General features: G+C 58.1%; 2 protein-coding genes across 10 annotated transcripts; one reads left to right on the top strand and one right to left on the bottom strand.

The window, feature by feature from the left end:
• The first annotated feature begins 1,129 nt into the window (after positions 1 to 1,129).
• PRC1 (protein regulator of cytokinesis 1) lies at positions 1,130 to 16,294 on the top strand. 4 transcript variants are annotated; one of them, XM_005300652.4, is made up of 14 exons: positions 1,130 to 1,276; positions 5,111 to 5,243; positions 7,367 to 7,489; positions 7,877 to 8,110; positions 8,237 to 8,407; positions 8,609 to 8,758; positions 9,004 to 9,151; positions 9,361 to 9,497; positions 9,760 to 9,855; positions 10,104 to 10,250; positions 10,770 to 10,880; positions 11,377 to 11,481; positions 12,106 to 12,217; positions 14,431 to 16,294. In XM_005300652.4, exons 1-14 carry the CDS (start codon positions 1,266 to 1,268, stop codon positions 14,457 to 14,459), a joined length of 1,707 nt encoding a protein of 568 aa, XP_005300709.2. In that variant the 5' UTR covers positions 1,130 to 1,265; the 3' UTR covers positions 14,460 to 16,294. The 4 variants fall into 4 exon arrangements, with proteins under 4 accessions (XP_005300709.2, XP_005300708.2, XP_065415158.1 ...); XM_005300651.4 differs by having other exon boundaries at positions 12,106 to 12,294; XM_065559086.1 differs by lacking the exon at positions 1,130 to 1,276 and adding an exon at positions 2,267 to 2,475 and having other exon boundaries at positions 12,106 to 12,294.
• A 160-nt stretch (positions 16,295 to 16,454) lies between these two features.
• On the bottom strand, positions 16,455 to 20,192 carry RCCD1 (RCC1 domain containing 1). Of its 6 annotated transcripts, none has more exons than XM_042856519.2 (7): positions 19,826 to 20,184; positions 18,989 to 19,331; positions 18,491 to 18,612; positions 18,072 to 18,203; positions 17,546 to 17,630; positions 17,011 to 17,040; positions 16,455 to 16,785 (listed from the first exon to the last, which is right to left on the bottom strand). In XM_042856519.2, exons 1-7 carry the CDS (start codon positions 20,121 to 20,123, stop codon positions 16,758 to 16,760), a joined length of 1,038 nt encoding a protein of 345 aa, XP_042712453.2. In that variant the 5' UTR covers positions 20,124 to 20,184; the 3' UTR covers positions 16,455 to 16,757. The 6 variants fall into 6 exon arrangements, with proteins under 6 accessions (XP_042712453.2, XP_005300795.3, XP_042712451.2 ...); XM_005300738.5 differs by having other exon boundaries at positions 17,546 to 17,704; positions 19,826 to 20,150; XM_042856517.2 differs by lacking the exon at positions 18,072 to 18,203 and having other exon boundaries at positions 17,546 to 17,704; positions 19,826 to 20,182.
• Between the last annotated feature and the right edge of the window lie 156 nt (positions 20,193 to 20,348).

Here is a 20,348-nt window from a genome sequence, read left to right as displayed (position 1 = left end):
CAAGCGGTACTCCCGGTCGAAAAGGGTCCCTGGTGTTGACCAGGCCCTTAAAAGTCTGGTCGGAGGTGGATTGGGGCTAAGGCAGGCTCTGTACAGCTCCTGGAAGTGTCTGGCATGTCCCTGCAGTCCCAAGGCCCAGGGTGATCAAGGAAGCTCCCTGAGCTGCCCCTGCCCCAAGCGCTGGCTCCGCAGCTCCCATTGGCCAGGAACCAATGGCAGCCACTTCCGAGAGCAGTGCGGAGCCAGGCTGTCTGCCTTAGCCCTGCTGCCAGGAGCTGCCTGAGGTCAGGGTTGCCTGGTTGGAATTCCCTCCTGTACCCTAACTCCCTCCCAGACCCCCCACCCCAACCCTGAGCCCCCTCCCAGAGCCTGTTCCTGTACCCTAACCCCCTCCCATACCCAAATTCCCTCTTGGAGCCTGCTCCCAACCCCCTTCCCCAGCCCTGAGCCCCCTCTCACATTCCCCAGCCTGGAGCCCCCTCCTGCACCCCTAACCCTTCCTCCCCAGAGCCTCCACCCCAACCCTGAGCCCCCTCCCAGAGCCTGTTCCTGTACCCCAACCCCCTCCCATACCCAAATTCCCTCTTGGAGCCTGCTCCTAACCCCCTTCCCCAGCCCTGAGCCCTCTCTCACATTCCCCAGCCTGGAGCCCCCTCCTGCACCCCTAACCCTTCCTCCCCAGAGCCTCCACCCCAACCCCCTGCCCCTGGCCTAGCTCGGAGCCCCCTCCTGCAGCCCAACCCCCTCCTCCCCAGTTTAGTGACAGGCAGGGGGGCTGGGCTCGGAAGGGGCGGGGCAGGGGGCGGAGCCAGCGTGTTCCGTTTGGTGCAATAGGGGCGTTGTTGGGGGAGGGGCTTGCCACGGCTCTGGACTCCGCGCGGGGGGGGGGGCTGGGTTGCAAGGCCACGTGATCACGTTGCGCTGACGGCTCCCAGCGTGCAGCGGCGTCTCGCCTCCCCTCATCACTCTCTCTTCATTGGCTTACGGCCCGGGGCGCTTACTTCTTATTGGTTGACATAAGCGAGGGGCGGGGCGGGCGGCGATGAGCGACGCGGTTTGAAGGCGAAAGAGAACTCTTCCCAGGCCGGGCGGGGGGCGTGGCCGAAGCGGCGGTTGTAGGCGGGGCCTGCCGTGACGTAAGGCAGCCCAGCAGCCAATGCGCAGGCTAGGGAGGGGAGTTTGAATCGGGAGGCCCGGGCTCGGGGGGCGGCTGGCGGAGCGGAGCGGAGCGGAGCGAGGGGCCGGGGAGCGCCGCCGCCGCCGCCATGAGGAAGAGGTGAGGGTGAGGGGGGGCTGCCGCGCCGCGCGTCTCCCCCCAGCGCTGCCGGCGGCGCGGGGCCCGGCCGGGTCTGGCTCGGAGCCGGGTCTCGCCCCAGCCGCGCGGGGCCCGGAGCGGCCCGGCGGGGCCCGGAGCGGCCCGGGGCTCGCCTGGCTGCGGCTGCCGGGCGCGGGCCGGGGCCCCTGGGGGAGGGACCGCTCCCAGCACGCGCGTGTCCTGGCGCCGTTTGCACTGGGGAAAGGCCGCGGGCGGGGCCCGGAGCAGCGAGGAACCGGTCTGGGGCTGCTCAGCGTGGGAAGGAGGCGACTAAGGGGGGATCTGGCGGAGGCCTGGCCAGTCAGGGCGGGGGTGGAGACTGTGAGTGACTCCCCCAGCACAAGAACTAGGGGCACCCAATGACATTAATGGGCAGCAGGTTTAAAGCCAACAGAAAGAAGTATTTCTTCACACAACGTAAGTCAACCTGTGGAACTCCTTGCCAGGGGATGTCGTGAAGGCCAAATGTATATGTGGGCTCCAAAAAAAAATTAGAGAAGTTCCTGGAGTGTAATAAGGTCCATCAATGGCTATTAGCCAAGGTGGTCAGGGATGTAACCACATGCTCTGGGCTCCCGAAGCTCTGACTGCCAGATGCTGGGAACCAAGGATAGAGGATGACTGAATCACTTGGTAATTGCCTGTTGTTTTAATTCCCTTTGAAGCACCTGGCATTGGCCACTGTTGGAAGACAGGATACTGGGCTAGATGGACCTTGATCTGATCCAGTCTGGCTGTTCTTATGTTTATGCTCATGTTTTTAAGAGGTCTATAAATACTTGGGCAATTATATAATAATTATTCAGATTCTTTGTTTTTAATATGTTAGAATATGGTGAATGACATTTACGAGATGAGGATTTTATTTGTTTTTACTCGTGACATTTGGATGAAAACTGGAATTCAATTAAAAATGCACAAAACTGCATTTTAAAATAGCTTTTTGTTACTTAAAAGAAATGACCTTAAATGTACTGGGAACATAAGAAGTTTATCGAAATATGTTTTGCATTTAAAACTGATTTAATAAATAAGGGTGTTTCGCAGGGTGTAGCTGCAGATCCTGTACTTGAAGATAAGATACTTGGTGAATGGTGTTTGGTCTGTTTTGTTCTCCTTGAGGGTATTGTGGCTGGCCTCTGGGTCCCGAAGCAAGCCATGTGAGTTTTATTTGTGTCTGGGACCCTTGGGTCTATGACCAGCCCTGTTTTTTGAAGTCTAAGTGTTGGTAGCAAGGGGATGGAGCTGAGCAGGGAGGTTCAGGATTTGTCAGTTTCCAGGCCCACTCCTGAGCAGAACAGGAGCGGCAAATAAGGGAGTTGGGGAGAGGAATGGCTCCACACTAGGTAGTGAAGATATGGACAATGAAGGCAAAACTGCTGGGATGTGCCTTGGATGTGCTCTGCTCTCTTTTTCTGCCAGAAAGAGAGAGTTCTGGTGGTGGCTGTAGTGGTATGAGAAAACATGGTATGAGAGAGCAAATTTCAATGCTGCGTAGCATCCAAGCAAAGACTTCCTAGACAACTGGATTCAGAAATAATTGCCACCGGGAGAAGGAACCAAAGAGGTGGACTGGCAATTTGTGACCGAGAGGGGGAAGAGAGACGCATTCATGGATAGAAATGTTGAATTATCAGATAATAAGCAAGGCCCTTTTATCTTCAAGCACAGGATCTGCAGGATGAAGAAGTACCTTTCATGAAGCAGAACGATGTACTAGGATCCTATGAGAATGAAATAGAACTTTTCAGTTCACTGGTGTAACTAAAGGCGAAAAAAGCGAACGTCATTCTGGGATGTATTAGCAGGAGTGTTGTAAGCAAGACACGAGAAGTAATTCTTCCACTCTACTTCGTGCTGATTAGGCCTCAATTGGAGTGTCCAGTTCTGGGTGCCACATTTCAGGAAAGATGTGGACAAATTAGAGAGAGCCCAGAGAAGAGCAACAAAAATGATTAAAGGTCTAGAAAACATGACCTATGAGGGAAGATTGAAAAAACTGGGTTTTTCTTCTGGGGAAGAGAAGACTGAGAGGGAACATAAGGGGGAGGTTTAGGTCGAACATTAGGAAAAACTTCTTAACTGTCAGGGTGGTTAAGCACTGGAATAAACTGCCTAGGGAAGTTGTGGAATCTCCATCATTGGGGATTTTTAAGAGCAGGTTTGACAAACGCCTGTCAGGGACGGGCTAGATAATATTTAGTCCTGCCATGAGTGCAGGGGACTGGACTAGATGACCTCTCAATGTCCCTTCCAGTCCTATGTTTCTATAATGCTAGTCAACATGATTTTATGAAAAATAGGCCTTGCCAAACACACTTGATTTCATTCTTTGAGGTTACAAATTTGGTTGATAAAAGTAACTTATCGATTTAGACTTTTGAAGACACTAAGCTAGTACCATACAACATCCTGATTTCCCCCCTCCCCCCCCCAAAAAAGCACTATGCAATATCAATAAAGCACATATAAAATGGATTAAGAACTGGCGAACTGACCGATCTCAAAGTAGTCATCAACAGGGAATCATCATTGAATGGGGATGTTTCTATGTGGATAAGTATTAAGCCCAATATTATTCAGCACTTTCATCAGATCTGGAGGTAAACATAAAATCACTGCTAATAAAATTTGCAGATGAGACAGATTGGTTACTCACCCTGTGTAGTAACTGGTTCTTTGAGATGTGTCCCCCTAGTGGAACACTAGGGACACGGCTCAAAGAAGAGCCCATGGCTGGAAGCTGAATTCAAATTAGATACAAATGTTCAACAGGGAGGGTGATGGACCAGACTCCCAGAGCCAGTGGTGGATTCTCTCTCTTGATGGCTGGAAGCCATCTTCTGGAACGTGCATTTGCCAAACCCAAGTTACTGGGCCCAGTCAGGGGGACTGGGTGAAATGTAAGGGCCTGCGTTACACAGGAGGTCAGATTAGATGATCTAATGGTTGCTTCTGGCTAGAAACTCAGACTCTATGACCAAAGGAGGTATTCGCTGCAGTTAATGAATTGAACTGAGTGTTTCTGGACACCATGTCCTTCAAGTTCTTAGAACTGAGAGATCTCCTCCTCTCACCTCATTTTTATTCATAGATTGAAGGGGGGAAACAAACTTTCAATTCTCAGTCAGTTTCTCAACTTTGAACAAACTCCTACAAATGAAGACCGTATTCTCTCTGCTTCTGCAGAAGAGGATAGTGCTGTCAAAAGCTGGTTTAGCACTTCAGCAAACTCAGTCATGTGAATTTCTTCAATGCTTTGGCAGCAAATGCATAACTACCTGAGTGGTTCGCTTCCAGCCCTGAAATTTTATTACGGCTGGCAATGACCAATGGATGATTGTTCTATGTGCATGTCATAACAGCATCTTCATCCGTTAGGCATCGTAACGCTCCTTGGTGCAGGGAGTGTCTCTTTGTTCTGTGTTCGTACAGTGCCTGGCACAATGGGCTCCTGGGTGCTTTCCCAACACTAAAGAATAATATCTTATTACTTTGTGTTGAGAATATTGGCGAGAACGTGAGGCGCAGTAAGCGCTTGATCCCTCCGTTTCCTCACAGCCTGAGGTTTTGTTGGGTGGGTCTTTCCACAGTCCAGCCACGTCAGCAATAGAGCAGCTCTTTACAACTTGTCCAAAGGAATGCAAACCAGTTTGTCCAAATAGATGTTTTAAAACTCAACCCTCTATTCCATCTCATGCGAGATCTAGTTTTTAAGTCTCCTCTTTTCAGTGGAGCTGAAGTGAAGTGATTGTGATGGAAGTGTTTTACAACTGTCCCTCCTGCCTCCCTCAGCGAGGTGCTGGCTGCAGAGTCTGTGGCATGTCTGAACAAAGCGCTGGGTCACCTTCGGGATATCTGGGAGGAGATTGGGATCCCTGAGGAGCAGCGACTGCAACGAACAGAAGTGGTGAAGAAGCACATCAAGGCGAGTACTTTTCCCTCTAGCGCCCTTGCTCTGTATCCAGACACTGTAAGGGATGAATGAACTCGAGGAGTGTACCCCTGACCCCAGCGCCCTGCAGGGAAGCAGCTGCTCTGCCTTGGGCAGGGAAGAACTGGTGGGGAAGGAGGGCAAAACTGGTGCTTTCTCTTTAGGCCTTTCCTGGCAGCTCAGGGGAGCTTTATCCCTGCTAGACTTACGCTGCCTCTCCTCAGAATCATGAGCCTGGAGAAATACAAGGGATATTGCAGAAAATCTGTTAACTTCCCCAGTATGTGCTGCTAACTGCAGCTACTCAGCAAAGAGGTGGTCAGCACTGGCCAGTCTAGAAGGGGTATTGACTGTGCCAACTAGTGAGAACCTACCCTGGTCTGAACAGTTCCTGCTGGCCAGCTCTGCTCCACGGGGGTGGCCCAGAAGTCATTGTGTCAGGCTTTCAGCTTCCCTGTATTCCTCAGCATGATACAGGGGAGCCCTGCCCAATCATGTCCAATCCGGGATGTAGGCCCTAGCCTGGCCAGCAGATCTGTTTGGGTCCCTTCCACTTCTGTCTTCAGCAGTGTCTAGGACCTAACCATTCCAGCCCTCTTACCTCCCTGCCCTATAGATGACTAGTTTTCCTCCTCCTGCTGCTGCTAGCCATCTATTTCTAATCATGCATGTGCTAAACACGCACCCGTGCCATCCAGAGGCCTGGTTGGGGGTGGCAGTGGAAACAGCTGGCTAGCATCCAGGAAGGATCCCGAGCACTCAAAAGCCATCTCCACTGGCTTCTCTTGTGCTGGATCCCAGGGCCATACAATCCAATCCAAAGGTGCCCTTTGCTCCCGGGATAGCTGGCTTCTCTAATGTGCCCAAGGCTCTTGTCCTCCTGTAACTATGCCCTGGCCCCTGTGATTGTCTTCATCCAAAACTCTGAAAACCCTTCACAAAGGTGTTAAGTACAAACTTGAAAAATGTACCCTGTGCCTAGTAGGCCTACTGGGCAGGGTCCAAACTCCTGCACAGCCCTAGCCCCCACCCCCTGCAAAAGAGGCACACAACAGCCTGTTCCTTGGAGTTACCCTGAACCACTTTCTGTTGTTTCCTGGCTCTTGGACCTTCTGTCTGAACTCTGCTTCTCCCTCCTCTCCTGCCATAAGTTGTACTTCTTCCCACGCTGCTCTCCCTTCTCGCCCTGGCTTCCCCTTGCATGGAGTTCTCCCCTCTCCTCTTCTATTCTCCTTTCCCCCTCAGATAATCTTCCTTCCCTGCTTCTCTTGAGTTAGCCACTGCCCCTTTCTGCTTTGCTTCTGCTGCTCCGCTTCCAGGCCCACTCGACTGCTCCAGATACTTTCCCCTGGGGCGAGTGGGTTTTTCAAGCCTTGTAAGTACTATTCCCATTTCACAGATGATCATTCTGAGGTCCGGGGTGACACTCTGTGACTCTCACACTCCTCCCCTGGGTTACTGAGTTGGCCAAGTGCCCAGTGGGAAAATGGACCTGCTCCCCAGGACAGGGGGCTCTGAGCGAGGCGCAGCGTTGGCACCTCGGTGGTGGGCAGGCATGATACATTCTGGGCTGCGGGAGAGCAGGACAGAGTGTCTCCCCTAGGGCTGTGTACCTGCTCCATCACATTGCAGACTGTTCACCTCTCCGGTCCTGCTCTGCGGGGAGAGGCCCAGACCCCCGTTGCACAACTTCTATCGCCCTTGCATTCTGATCTTGGTGGCCTGGGTGCCTTGAAGTCCCTGTCAGGTCCCTGCAGACTAACAATCCTGTCTCTCGGCCCCTGAGGCAGCCCTCCCTACCAGACTGTAGATATAGCCCTACCCACTATTTCCCGCTTTGCCTCACCAGAGCATAGAGATCGGGGGGTCTTGCTGCAGCTCTGCCCTGGCATTGCCCTTCTGCGTCTCCTGTGTCCAGTGTAAAACCTCTCACTCCAGTCCATGCGGTGGGCACTGTGCTTTCTGCCCAGCATGCCCAGAGGCAAAGCCTTTCAGGGATGTAAATGGGCTCTGCTCCAAACCTCCTGACACCAGGCTTAGCGTATTCACTCCTCTGGCTCTCCCACCCGTCCTCTGCTGCTCCTCACTGGCCAACGCTAACTGTCACTCTGCTGCAGGGTCTGCTGGACATGATGGTGGCTGAGGAGGAGAACCTGAAGGAGCGTCTCCTGAAAAGCATTGCTATGTGTCGCAAGGAACTGGACGCTCTCTGCAAGGAGCTCCAGCTGGATCCATTTGAGGTGCGTTCCGGAGCCTGGCCCTGAGACTCCCTCCTGTCCATCCAGTCTAGTTACACTGTCTTCTACTGGCTTAGTCCTCACCCCGGTGCCTCACGCAGGGCACCAGCTCACAGGAGAAACTGGCTGTTTCCCAAAGTCTGTCTCCTGAGAGCTCATCAGTGAACTGCAGGGAGCACAGAGCTCTGGACCACCAATGGGGTCTTGCAGGCTGAGTGGGGGTGGCACAGGCTCATGCTGCAGACCTGGCTTCTTGCAGCCGATCCACTTTCCCTGTGGAAGGGCTGTTCTGCTGGGGTGTCTCGCCCGGTCAGCCTGGAACTAACCAGGTCAATGCACCTTGGCTAGAGCTGCTGTAGACAGCAGTGCTGATGTCTTGTGCTCTCTCAGGAGGAGGAGGAGAGCACCATCCTGCAGCTGGAAAAGGACTTGCGCACTCGCCTGGAAGTGATGCTGAAGCAGAAGAGAGAGAGGAAGCAGGAGCTGAAAACTCTGCAAGAACGTGACCAAGACTTGTGTGACCTTCTCTGCATGACCCCCTACAGCATCGACAGCAACTCTGTGCCCAGCCTGGAGGAGCTCGACTGCTTCAGACGCCACCTGGCAGCACTGGCTGCTGAGAAGGTCTTTTGTGGGTGGGTGGGTGGGTGGTGGTGGTGCAGCGGGGAAGTATGTGTGTGAGAGAGTGCGAGAGAAACCTGTGTGGCAGGATGCTTCCTGGCCTCTAGCGCTGTTGCTTTCTGCCTCCAGGAGCGCAGGAGAGAGGAGTTTGTCAGCATCAAACGGCAGATCATTCTGTGCATGGAGGAGCTGGATCATGTCCCTGACACCAGCTTCGAGCGGGATGTGGTGTGTGAGGACGAGGACGCCTTCTGCCTCTCTATGGAGAACATAGCTGCTCTTAAAGAGCTGCTGCAGCAGGTACGGAGCACAGTGGTCTGAAGTCTTCCAGGCTGTAGTTTGCAGGGAGATTCTTAGTGCTGTCCTGGCACTGGTGAAGAGCCCTTGTAATAGGGGCAGATGAAGAGGTATGGGGGCTCCTGCCTTTGCAGTGAGCAGGTACTTCTGATGAGCTACCCTGCTAGCTGCCGGAATGCTGCCCCTGTGCTTTCCCCGCTCTAGCTGGAGGCCCGGAGAGCTTTAAATGAAGCTGTTTGCGGTGAGCTGCGCTCCAGAATTGCGGAGCTCTGGGACAGGCTGCAGGTGCCTGCGGAGGAGAGAGAAGCCTTTGCCACCTACATGACCGGATCTAGAGCCAAAACCAGGAAAGCCGTAAGGAAACCGTGCCCGGTCGGAGCCATGGGGGGCGGCTGTTTGGTGTAAAGGGAGGGATGTGAGCCTTGCCTCTGAGTGCTGGCCATGGGCACTAGTGCCTGGCGGGTCTTGTGTTCTAGGATGGCCAGGAACGATCCCCAGCCGCTCCAGGCTGGTTCTCCCTGAAGCACCCAGTAAATCCCCCTCCCTGTCCTGCTGTGCCCTGACGCCCAGGACTTTGCCTGCTCTGTTCTGGTCTCTAGCTGCAGTTCGAGGTGGACCGTCTGGAGGAGCTGAAGCTGCAGAACATGAAGACTGTGATTGAAGCAATCCGAGCAGAGCTGGCCGCTTACTGGGACAAATGCTTTTACGGCACTGAGCAGAGACAAGCTTTTGCCCCTTACTACGAGGGTGCGTATGGGGTTTCCAGGTTGGGCCTGGGGCTGGGCCTTGGATTTTTGTCTGCCCCGTAGGGAGCTGTGCAGGCCAGCTGGAGGCGTGCAGGGTGCTCTCCAGTGGAGATTCCCATTCAGCAGCCTGGCCTGCTGCTGCCCCATTGCTCTGAGTTTGGGATTCCTGCTGTCTGTGCCCTGGTGACTCTGCTCTCCATCCCTTTGCAGAGGACTGCACCGAGGCCCTGCTGCAGCTCCACGACGCTGAGGTGGGGCATGTGAAGCATTACTACGAGACACACAAAGAGCTCTTTGAAGCTGTTCACAAATGGGAAGAAAACTGGAGGCTTTTCCTGGAGCTGGAGGTACTGTCCCTGCAGGGAGCATACCAGCTGACCCTAGCTCTGGGGAGTGCTGGCGGCTGAGGAAGGCCAGGGTGCCCACAAGGCAAAATTTGGGGAGATGGGTAGTATGACCTGGGGGGTGGGGGCATGTGAGGATATCACTGGAGGGTGGCCTGGGAAACAGAGATTGAGCGCAGTACTGCAGGCAGGGCAGGAGGGCATCTCGGGGACATAGGTGGACATGTCAGGATGTGAACTGTCTGCTTGGCCTTCTGTGCATTAGAGAAAAGCAACGGACCCAAGTCGCTTTGCTAACCGAGGGGGCAACCTCCTGAAGGAAGAAAAGCAGCGAGCGAAGCTTCAGAAGACTCTCCCCAAAGTACGTGTTGCTCTGGGGTGGTGGCCTGCCTGCCAGCACGTGGGAGCTGAATACGGGGCGTGTGGGCTTGGCATGCCGTCCCTGAGGCTCCCAGCCCTGTGGATTGATTGGCAGCATAAAGCAGGGCTCTCTGAGGGGTCTGGGTGCTGACCAGGCAGGTCACAGGCTCTGGGAAGTCCCAGGCTGCATGGGACAGCCTGACCTGCTCTGCTGCAGTATTCACTGTCTGTCTGTCTCTCTCCACCTAGCTGGAGGAGGAGCTGAAAGTTCGGGTTGAGGCTTGGGAACGGGAGCATGAGGAGGCCTTCTTGGTGAATGGGCAGCGGTTCATGGAATACGTGAGCGAGCAATGGCAGCTGCATCGGCTGGAGAAAGAGAAGGAGAAGCAGGAACGGGTGAGTGCAGAGCCGAACAGAGTGAAGTCCCACCGGCAGGGGGCCAGGTGTGTTCTCCACTGCCACTGGGACAGGCCCTTGCCTGCTGCCTGAGCCAGGCTGAGCTGTGGGATACAGATGGGCAAACCTCTCACTGCTCTTCGGGGGGGGGAGAGAGCTTTGCCACTTCTTCACGTGGCCAAAGCTAATAGCATCAGCGTATCCTGCAGGCCTCGGCCAGCACCTACTGTGCTCCTTCTCCCTGGATGCTGCTAAGCTGGGATTTGGCCACACTAATTCATACCTGTGCCTGGCGTCTGTCCTCCCATCCTGGCACTGCCTTCCAGCTAGCAGGGGTGAGTCGCTGCTGCGTGGGCTCTGCTCGGTGCTTTCCACTAGCTGGCCCTATGCTGTGCCGCAAGCTGGGTTTTAATTGGCTCTCGATGCCCCTGGGCACGTAACTGTGTGAATCACTGGGGCTGGCGCACCCCTCTCCAATGGGCCCTCACCCGGGCCCGGCTCTACCTGTCTCTTGTGTAGCAACTGAAGAAGAGTCGTCAGATTGAGGAGGAGATGCTGTATGGCAGCGTCCCGAGGACACCCAGCAAGCGCCGGGTCCTAGGCGCCAACACGCCTGGCAAAGTGAGGAAGGTAAATGAGACGCGCTGCCAGCCTGGCACAGCAGCACAAGCTTTGCTGGGAGACGGGCCAAGCTTGGTGTTCCTTAAAGGAGCCCAGTTCTTGGGCATCTTCGGGTGGGAGGAGCGAAACGGCGCTTGCTGAGCTGCCAGTGGTTAGCACCCCAGAGCCACAGCAGGGTCAGGCCCCGGGGATACCATGGCTCCTAAAGGGGCCGGGAGCAGGACCTTGCTGATGGCGGCCAGAGAGCTGTCCACACCCTCCTGCCCCGGGGAGTGACTAGAGCCCTCCCGCCAGCACTGAGGGCTCTGTCCGCAACCTCCCCTGGAAAGTAGCCATGTGCGCTGGGATTCTCCCAATGGCTGTTGCTAACCTAAGACTTGCTACCCTGGTTACCACATGGGGGGAGCCACTAAAGGGAACCTAGCAAAGGGCCCCCTTTCCAAGGGCTTTCCTGCATGGCTGGTCTCTGAGCCTCCACCACTAACTTCTTCTACTTTGCCTTCAGCTCAATGCAACTTCCTGTACCACTCCCAACAGCACACTCCGTTCCGCCTTTGGGGGGACGCTCTTCCACTCCCCGGTGTCCCGCCCACCACCCTCTGGAGGCAAGGTAAGCACATGCTGCCCCTAGCTCCAGTGCCCTGCCCCAGGGAAGTCGGCTCTTCTAGCCCGTGTAGGCACAGCCCCCAGGAGAGGGATACTGACTGGGCAGAGGGCGTGTGAGCTTGGGGTGGAGGAGGCAGGTATAAAATAGCTTCTCCCACATGCAGTTCTGGCTGTCGCTCCCCTCAACGTACGTACCAAGCTGCAGTCCCGCCGAGCTCCGTGGTGCTCCCGCTTGGCGGGGGGGGGGGCGCTTCTTTATTCGCTGGGTAAAGCTCGTGTCGGGCCTGCTGCAGGTGGGTGTGCAGGGCACTGCTCTGGGCAGTGAGAGCCAATGGCCTTCAGAAAACATGTCTGCAGCACCTCTGGCGCATTTCCATCACTCCGCATTGTTTGGTCGCTGGCCCCTGCTGCCTTAGCTCAGACTCTAGGCCTGATGGGCTCTGCCCCAGCAGGGTTGCCCCCGGGACTGGCTGAAGCTGGACAAGGCAGAACTTAAAGCTGAGCTCCAAGCCCTGACACGGGATTCCTCGGGTTTGGTGACGCAAGGAAGGGAAACCAAGCCAGCACCACTGTACTTGCCACGTCCTATTCGTGTCTGTCCTAACCATCAGCGCTTCCGTCTCTCTAGCTCGGCCAGCCTGCTCGGACCCCCAGCCGCGTGGCCACGAAGCCCCCTCGCACAGCACACGCAGAACGGAACAAGGAGAACATGTCCCAGTTGAATGGAACCACCCTGAGCGGTGGGTGCACCCCCACAGCCCCTGCCCAGCGTAACTACAGCATTAACTCTGTTGCCAGCACCTATTCTGAGTTTGCGGTAATTCACCTCTTCTAAACACAATCCAGTCTGGGCAGCACAGACAGGGAGGGGATCCCTGCGCACCTCATACACTCCCGGAGGCACAGCATACCTCACCTCTGCTGTGTTCAGAGCCCGTTTTCCTGCCACTTAGGGACAGTCACCCAGAGCTGCCTTAGGGAGCCAGCGTGGGCTCGAACTCCAGTGACTTTAGCTCTGCCATTCTGTGTGGTTCCAATACTGCCTCACTCCGTTTCTGGCTGAGGGACCCACGCACCTGGCAATGAATGCACTCTCTGATCTCTCAGTAAGAACTTCCCTGGCCTGGCTCTGTGTGCGGGAGCCTTGCTGCTCCCTGGGAGCCAGCCCCAGAGGAGAGGTGTTAGCCCCATGGTACAGATGGGGAACTGAGGCACAGTCACTGGCTTATCCAAGGTGTCTCAGGAGTTGGCAGCCGAGCCTGGCTTTGTAGCCAGATCTCCTGAGTTCCTGCGCAGGGCCGTAGCTTCGAAAGCGCTGTTCAGCTTGGGTGGTGCCTCTAGTGGCAGGGGGCTGGGCTTCAGCTGTCTGTCCACTTCCTGCCTGCCTGCCGCTGGCCTGGGGCTGCCACCTCTTTCATGCCATTCACCTGTCCTCAGCACCCAGAGCAGCAGTTGGCTGTTCGGTGCACCCAAGGGAGACGTGAGTAAGGCTGAGTAAGAACAGGAAGCAGGCTCCATAGAAAACACAGTCATGGCAGAAGCACTGATCCTCTGCAGCTGGAGTTGGTGGTGGTGCGCTGATGCTCCTGTCTAGGAGCACACTCTGTTCAGCTCGGGGCTCTGGGGGGAGCCTGCTACATCCTTGTTCCTTCTCTGCCTGGCCTCTCTGAAGTGCGTTAGATGGGCCGAGCCTTCCTTACCCTGGTCCCGAAGCACACGGCAGCTCAGCGCTCCTGCCTGGGATCTGTCAGCTCTCCGGCCAAAGCCAGCTGGTGGCACTGACTGCCAGCTGGCACAGGGCAGGAGAGAGCCAGTGTGAGAGAGCCTGCCTCCTGCCATGGGCCAGGGCCTGACTGTTCCCTGTGTCACTTTGTGCTGGCCTGTCTGACCCTGACCCCACTCACAGCAAGCCCTGAGGCAGGGAGTTCTGCTGACCCCAGGGGCCCCAGTGTCCCATGGCTGGTGGAGGTCTGAATTAATAACCCCACCTAAGCTCCCCAACAGAGGCCTAGGGCGGGTGAAGGTTCTTGGCCAGGCAGGGTAAGCGGAGCTGCAAACCCCCCCCTTCCCCCCCCCCCCCCCAGCTGCTGGGCTCTCTGCTGGAGGGGCCTGCTGGTTTGCTGCTGAGAAGGCCCATCGCAGCTCTCCTCCCGCTGGGCCGGGAATCCTCCCTGCTGCAACAACCAACTGCTCCTGCAAGCTCCCCCTGCCCTCTGGCCTGGCCTTGTCTAATCAGCAGGAATCCCCCAACTCAGGGCAGCAAAAGCCAGGGCCACTGCCCTGGAGCAGCGTTCCATGTGTCCAGCTTGCTTGCTGAGAACTCTGGCCCAAAGGCTGCATTCATGGCCAGTCTCCAGAACGGCTCCTGCCCCTGATGATGTGGCTTCCCAAGAGGGTCTGGGACACAGGGCTCGAGGCATCTGTGGTCACTGGGACCAGTAACTTGTGGTTGGACCAAAAGGAAGCAGGGTTCCCTCTGGCAGAATTGCGATAGTCCCATGTGCCTGACACCAGCTCCTCCCTGCCTCCCCTTGGGCTGTCTTACAAACCAGCTTGCTTTCCAGATGCTCCAACAGAGCCCAAATTCTCAGCAAACGGGAGTGCTGCCTGCCCCGCAGGGACTGGTGCTGCTTGCTGGGGGGCAGGGGCAGCTGTTCTCCACCTAGGAAGTCCCAGGATCAGCAGGAGATGGTTTGTTCTTGTGTCCCCTGCCTGCACTAACCCGGCACTGCTCTAGCTTGGCCTGTTCAGGGCTACGGGCCCGAAATGCCTCCTGGCTGCCTTCTCCTGCCCCTCCAGTGACCGCGGGTGGTGGTAGCACATGCTGCCGAGGCAGCCACCTTGGCCAGGCCGCTGGAGAGCAACTCAGCTGCACAGCCTGGCTCTGCAGCCTCACTGTATCGCCCTACCCTCAGTTGGCACTTCATTTGCATTTTTTTTTCCCCTTTAACAGCGCGAACTTTCAAAGGCTTCCAAATCTGACACCAGCTCCCGGATCCTGAACTCCACAACCGCCCACATCCACTGCTGAGGAGGCCGCAGCCCGAGGGTTCCAGCTGTTTAGATTGGCTGGGTCGCTGCTCTGGCTCAGCATGACGGGACATGCAGCGCCCGAGTGTGCGTCCCTTCGGCTGGAGGGGAAAACGGCAAGTGTCCCACGTTGGATTTTTAGCTGGGCCCTGCATGCTGCCGTGTTCCTGCGTGCCCACAGCTGGGCCCATGGCCTGTGGGCAGCCATCCCCCCGGGGAGAGGCAGGAGCAAGCAGTGGGGGGAGGGAGACTCTTTTTTAAAATGGTTTTTACTACAGTGACTTTCAGGTTTTATGTTAGATGCAATGTTTTCAAAAGAGCTGGGCTGCTCCTGCCCAGGGCTCCCTGCTCTTCATACACTACTGCATGGCCCCTGGAGCGGGGCAGCCAGAGCCTCCAATGGCAACTTCTCCCTGCCTCTCAGCCTCTGCTTTGCCTGCCTGGGCTGTGACTGGTTAGTTCGTTGGCTCTGAGGTGCTGGAGTCCAAAGCATCTTCCTCAGTATCGGTTCTCCTGCATACTTACCCCTTCCCCTGAGCATTTCCCAGCAGAGGGGCCAGGGGCTGGCTGGTGCCCACCCTTCCTGAAGCGCAGTCAGCCTAGGGCTCCAGAACACCACTGGCTTCTTAGCCTGCTGCCAAGGGGCTGTGTGGGGTGAAGCCAGTACCTTGGACTGGCTAAGCAAGGTCCACGCCTTAGGGTGCAACAGTCCTGCTGGGCCAAGGCGTCGCCATAAAGGGAGAGGGTCTTGGCAATGCTCCATAGAACGGGGCTAGGGTGCTTGAGCCCCCATCCTCCCCCAGCTGGAAGGCCTGTTCCAGCCAGGCCTGGGGGCCAGGCATTCCCTCCCAGGATCCCTTCAACAGCCTGGCACTTTCCCAGCACAACCTGCCCTTCGAAAGCCAAAGGCAGCTGAGCTGGGGAGAGACGTGCTGATTACACCTCCTGCCTGCTAGACTCAACTTGGCCACCCTGTAAAGGTAGAAACCCCCAGGGGTAGTGCTTTGTACCTGTGCTGCTGGGACAGCAGGGGCACTCCACCTCGGAGAGAGGCCGTGTCTGTGACGACGGAGCAGCCTGTGGACACCGCTGGCTAGAGGGGGGAGTAGGTGGGTGGAGCGATGTGGATTGCTGACACAAGGGGTCATGACTTGAGCACCAGCCCAGCTTCCCCGGCCCTTTGTCAGCCTAACCCTTGCCAGAGGCAGTAATCCCCTCGGCCTGCCCCTGCCCCTGCCTGCTAGAGCAGGGGTTAGTATGGACCTGGCTAGGAAGCGGGTCTAGGCCTGTTCCCTTAGCAAGTGGCACCTTTCCACTGCTCTGAGCAGGCTGGAGCTGGGGCTATGCCTGTTTGAACCTCTGTTCCCATCACTGAGTGATGCTCTGTAAATAGTGTTCTCGTCCCTGATCATGAACCAATGTGCACCTTATCACTACAGCTCCCCTTGCTTGGTTATTTATTCTCATGCTGGCCCTTGCCTGCTGGGGCTCTCTGTACACAGCTGGGACCAAGTGCTTCTCCACAGGGGCTGAGGGGTCCTAGGCAGCTCTGTGCTAGCACTACAGGGGAACTGCATGGTACGGTTTGACTGCAGCATGGGGGAAGTATCTTGCTACTCAGGCATTTGTTTGTCTAGTGCCTATTTTAACCTCCCCTGCCCCCTTTAACCTTTGCCTCCCCGTGCTGGCAGGGAGGGAACAGTGTGGAATGAATTTGTTACTCATGGTGCCTTTTAAGTGTACAGTTCAACTCTGGAGGAAATAGATTCAGCAGCTTCTTCACCACAGTGTGCTGTCTCCTGGCTGTGTGTGTGTTGAGTTCACTTCAGCTAGCTCAGGCCAGTCTGCCTACAAGACCCTACGTGAGACTTATCTTTACAACCCCCCAGAAGTGTTTAGAGGCGGCAACAGCAGTGGGGCTAGGAAAAAACTGCACGACGCTTTGAGCACAGGAACGATGATTAATTGGAGTTCTTGGACTGGGGCACAGTGCGAAGGAAATCACTTTCGGCCCTAGCCATGTGTCCAGCGCCAGGCCCAGGTATGGCTGAGTCTCTACATGTCAGTGCCACGGGGGGGCTGGATGCTGTCCTGGTGCATAGTCTCAAAGCCTTTCTCCACCCTTTCAGCTGTTCTCACTTCTCCACAGCACAGACGTAAGTGTTCCATGGGCCACAGACCACATCCTCCACCGTGAGCCCGTTTGCAGGGAAATAGCCAACCTGTCTTGGCTGGTCAGAGCTGGCTGGCTCATTGTGGCCCAGCTGTCCGTATTTGCCTGCAGCCAAAAACACAGCCCCTAGCAGTTGGTAGGTGCAGCCAGCTCCACCCCACACCATGCAGCAGCAATTCTGCAACCCCGCCCCAGGGAGGGTGCTGCCTTCTCTCCTGCAGACGTACTTAGCCCTGGCCCTGGGCGGATGCTACTGGCTTTTAGCCCTGTTTCTGCTGTAGAAGTATTTCCATTGACAAGCCCCAAGAGCAGGGCCCTCTCGTCACTTACCCCAGCCCCAGGTGTAGAGCTCCCCAGTCCCTGTAAGCAAAGAGGGAGAGTCAGCTGTGGGGGCCACAGGGCAAAGTCTTGTCCAACGACCCACCCTAGGGGGACAGCAGAACGTTCTGCTGTGTACGCTTCACCCTGGCCCGGGCGGGATGTGACTCCCGCTGCTTTATGCCCTTAGTCAGACCATGGGGTTGGGTGCAGCAGCTCCCCCGAGGCAGGGGTGTTAGTTCAGGGCATGTTCCCTCCTGAGGTTTCTCACTGGAACATCACTTTCAGTTGAACCAAGCAAGCTAATAAACACACATCAGTGGTGACCCGAGCCCAGGCCCCCCCCCTCTTACAGCCAAGTCCCCCTCCTTCACCTGGGCCTGTTCCGTGCAGCCAGTCTCCAGGCCCCTTGGACAACCTCAGCCTCCTTCCCCAGAACAGGTGGGAATTGCCGAAGGCTGCACAAGGCTTTAGAGCCATCACAGCTTTGCAATCTCCACTTCACCACTCCCCTTGTCGCTGACCAGACCCAAGTCCCTGTACTTACGGGTCACAGCAGCAGTGTGGCGGGAGCCACAGCTGACCTTGCTGACCTCTGACCCCTGGGGTAGATCCAGCAAAGCAGGAAAGGCCTGGATTGAAATGAAGTCAACTGCTTCAGCACCCAGGGCTGCCTCGTGACTGACCAATTTCAGCTCTGCCTTGCCTGGAAAACGGATTCAAAATCCACGTCAGGTGGTGTGGCTGGAGAGCAAGGACGACATGGGCCTCCAAGATGCAAGTGCAACCAGGCTGCTGCCAGGGGATTTCCCGCACACGGCAGGCTGGGGCTGGAGCTACGCCTCTGAAAAGTGTGGGGCCTCCAGGGGTTAAACAAAGGCCTTTTGCTGAAATGTTCCCAAATGCCTCACCTGGGAACAGCCCTGGGAAAGGCAAGTTGCCATAAGAACCGAGCCAGGCCACTAGCAGCTTCTGGCCCCAGCAGGTCTCTAACCCTCCGCCCACCAGCTAGGGCTACCCTCAGCTGTCTAATGGCAGCCTCCAAACCTGCGTTGCATTGCAGGGTTCCTCACCTGCACCGCAGCCGGGTTCCTCAGGCTGGGCGACAGAGGCTGCGGCTGGGGGCCTTTTTTCTGCCAGTGCTTTGGAAGGCAATGCCAGCTGCCCGGATTCGTTCCAGCCCCAGACATAGAGATCACCTCCCTCTGTGGGGGAGAGAGAGGAACAAGAGCGGGGGATGAGCAGTCAGAGCTGCCCAGCTCCTGGGCGAGCAGGGGCCCTTCCAGAACGTGGTGCACAGCTGTAGAGTCTCCCCAGGAGCTAATCCACCATCACCACTCAATTAGTTCAGGCTGGGCAGGGAGAGCCGGGCTGTACATAGCACCAACTCCCCCTTGGCACCAGCGCTCCCCTTTTAGCCACGCTGACCAAGCCCCAACCCCATCACTACGAACAGGCCCAGGGCGCTGCCATGCCACACCATGGTCCTTACCGCTGACACTGACAGAATGCCAGCCTCCAGCTGCCACGTCCGCCATGGGCACGCCGTGCAAGGCCTCCACGAGCCGGGGCTCCGACACAGGCTCCAGCCCCCCGTGCCCCAGCTGCCCATGTCTGCAGGGAACACACAGGAGACAAGGCTCGTCTCTGCTCGCCATGTCTGCCCCTTCTCCACAGCAACCCCCACCCGCTCCCCATGGGGGTGAGCCACCATGACCCCATGTCCTCTCCTTGCCGCCCCTCCCCCTAGGGACCAGCCACACCCCCCCGCCACCCTGGGTCCTCTCCCCTCGCCCTAGGGACCAGCCACCCCCCCCCCCGCCACCCTGGGTCCTCTCCCCTCCCCCTAGGGACCAGCCACCCCCCCCCCGCCACCCTGGGTCCTCTCCCCTCCCCATAGGGACCAGCCACCACCCCCCCGCCACCCTGGGTCCTCTCCCCTCCCCATAGGGACCAGCCCCTCCCCCCCCAAGTCTCTTTCCACACCCACCTGCCGCAGCCCCAGGTGTAGACGGTCCCGGCGGGGCCCAGCAGCGCCGCATGCTCGTGGCCCAGCACCAGCTTCCGGGCCTGCAGCGCCGGCGGCAGCGGGCACAGGAAGGGCGGCCGTGGGGTCACGTAGCCGCCAGGGGCCAGGGGCAGGGGCCCGGCTGCCTCCCCAGGGTGCAGCCGCCGCCGCCAGGCGGGCCCCCCGCACAGCCCCGTGCCCCGCGCCCAGGCCTCCAGCGCCGCCCCGCGCAGCAGCAGCACGTGGCTCTCGGAGGGGAGCAGGTCCTGGCAGTGCCCGGGCAGCGCCCCCGCCAGCCACCCCCGCAGCGCCAGGCGCCCGCGCCCTGCGGAGAGAGCGGTCAGGGGGGCGGGACCCGGCGGGGCAGAGCTGGGAGCGAGCTGGGGCAGGAGGGGATAAGCGGACTGAGTTGGTACGGAGCGGTGGGGGGCGGTACCCGGGCAGGAGGGGGCAGTACCGATCGGGGGGGCGGGACCGGGGCGGGCGGGGGGGCGATACCGGGTTGGTACGGGGGGGGGGGGGGGGCGGGACCGGGGCAGGAGGGAGGGCGGGGGGGGGGCGATACCGGGTTGGTACGGAGGGGGGGGCGGGACCGGGGCAGGAGGGAGGGCGGGGGGGGGGCGATACCGGGTTGGTACGGAGCAGAGGTTACGGGACAGAGCTGGTGCGGGGGGGGGGGGGGGGAGGGGCGGTACCCGGGCAGGAGGGGGCAGTACCGATCGGGGGGGCGGGACCGGGTTGGTACCGATCGGGGGGGGGCGATACCGGGGGGGGGGAGGGGGGAGTGGTACCGAGCGCCCCCCTGCCCGCGGGTCTCACCCGTCACCAGGCCCGTGTAGCTCCACGCCGGCCGCACCAGGCGGATCCCGCCCGGCTCCGGCTCCACCCGCCGGGCCCCGCCGCCACGAGGCTCCGCGAAGCCCCGGAACCCGAAAACGAACCAGCCGCGCTGGGGACCCGGTTCCGCCATGCGGCGCCGCAGCCAATCACAGCGAGCGGGAGGGACTTCCGGGCACATGACGTGTGCAACTCCCCGCCCCCTTGGCCAGATGGGGAAACTGAGGCGCGGCTCCCAGACCCCCACCGATGTAGGTGATGCGCTGCCCAGGCGCTGCATCCCCCACTGTTGTCCCCCCCCCCCCCCCGAGCTGCGGTTACAGGGGAGCAGCCCCAGCCCCGCTCAGTCCCCTCCCTGTTCCCGAGGGACCGTCTGTCACCCCCATGGGCTCTGGCCCCAGGGTCCAGCCTCGCTCCGTGCCACTGCCCAACCCCCAGCCCGCGGCTGTCACCAGCCCAGCGCTCGTCCATCGCCCTCAGTCCGGCGCGTTGGTACACGCAATGC

Source organism: Chrysemys picta, chromosome 10, assembly GCF_011386835.1.
Source record: "Chrysemys picta bellii isolate R12L10 chromosome 10, ASM1138683v2, whole genome shotgun sequence".
In the NCBI taxonomy this organism is placed as follows: Eukaryota; Metazoa; Chordata; order Testudines; family Emydidae; genus Chrysemys; species Chrysemys picta.
This window is presented reverse-complemented; position numbering and strand designations above follow the sequence as displayed.

Excerpts from the sequence above, each read along its gene's own strand:
- RCCD1 (XM_005300738.5), bottom strand. The coding sequence starts at position 20,123 with ATGCAGCGCCTGGGCAGCGCATCACCTACATCGGTGGGGGTCTGGGAG. Across the intron at positions 17,705-18,071 it reads GGAACCCGGCTGCGGTGCAG|GCAAGGCAGAGCTGAAATTG; the intron begins GTGAGGAACCCT and ends TCCGTTTTCCAG. Across the intron at positions 16,786-17,010 it reads GCTCTACACCTGGGGCTGGG|GCAAATACGGACAGCTGGGC; the intron begins GTAAGTGACGAG and ends TTTTGGCTGCAG.
- PRC1 (XM_065559086.1), top strand. The coding sequence starts at position 2,285 with ATGTACTGGGAACATAAGAAGTTTATCGAAATATGTTTTGCATTTAAA. Across the intron at positions 7,490-7,876 it reads TCCAGCTGGATCCATTTGAG|GAGGAGGAGGAGAGCACCAT; the intron begins GTGCGTTCCGGA and ends GTGCTCTCTCAG. Across the intron at positions 9,152-9,360 it reads TTTTGCCCCTTACTACGAGG|AGGACTGCACCGAGGCCCTG; the intron begins GTGCGTATGGGG and ends ATCCCTTTGCAG.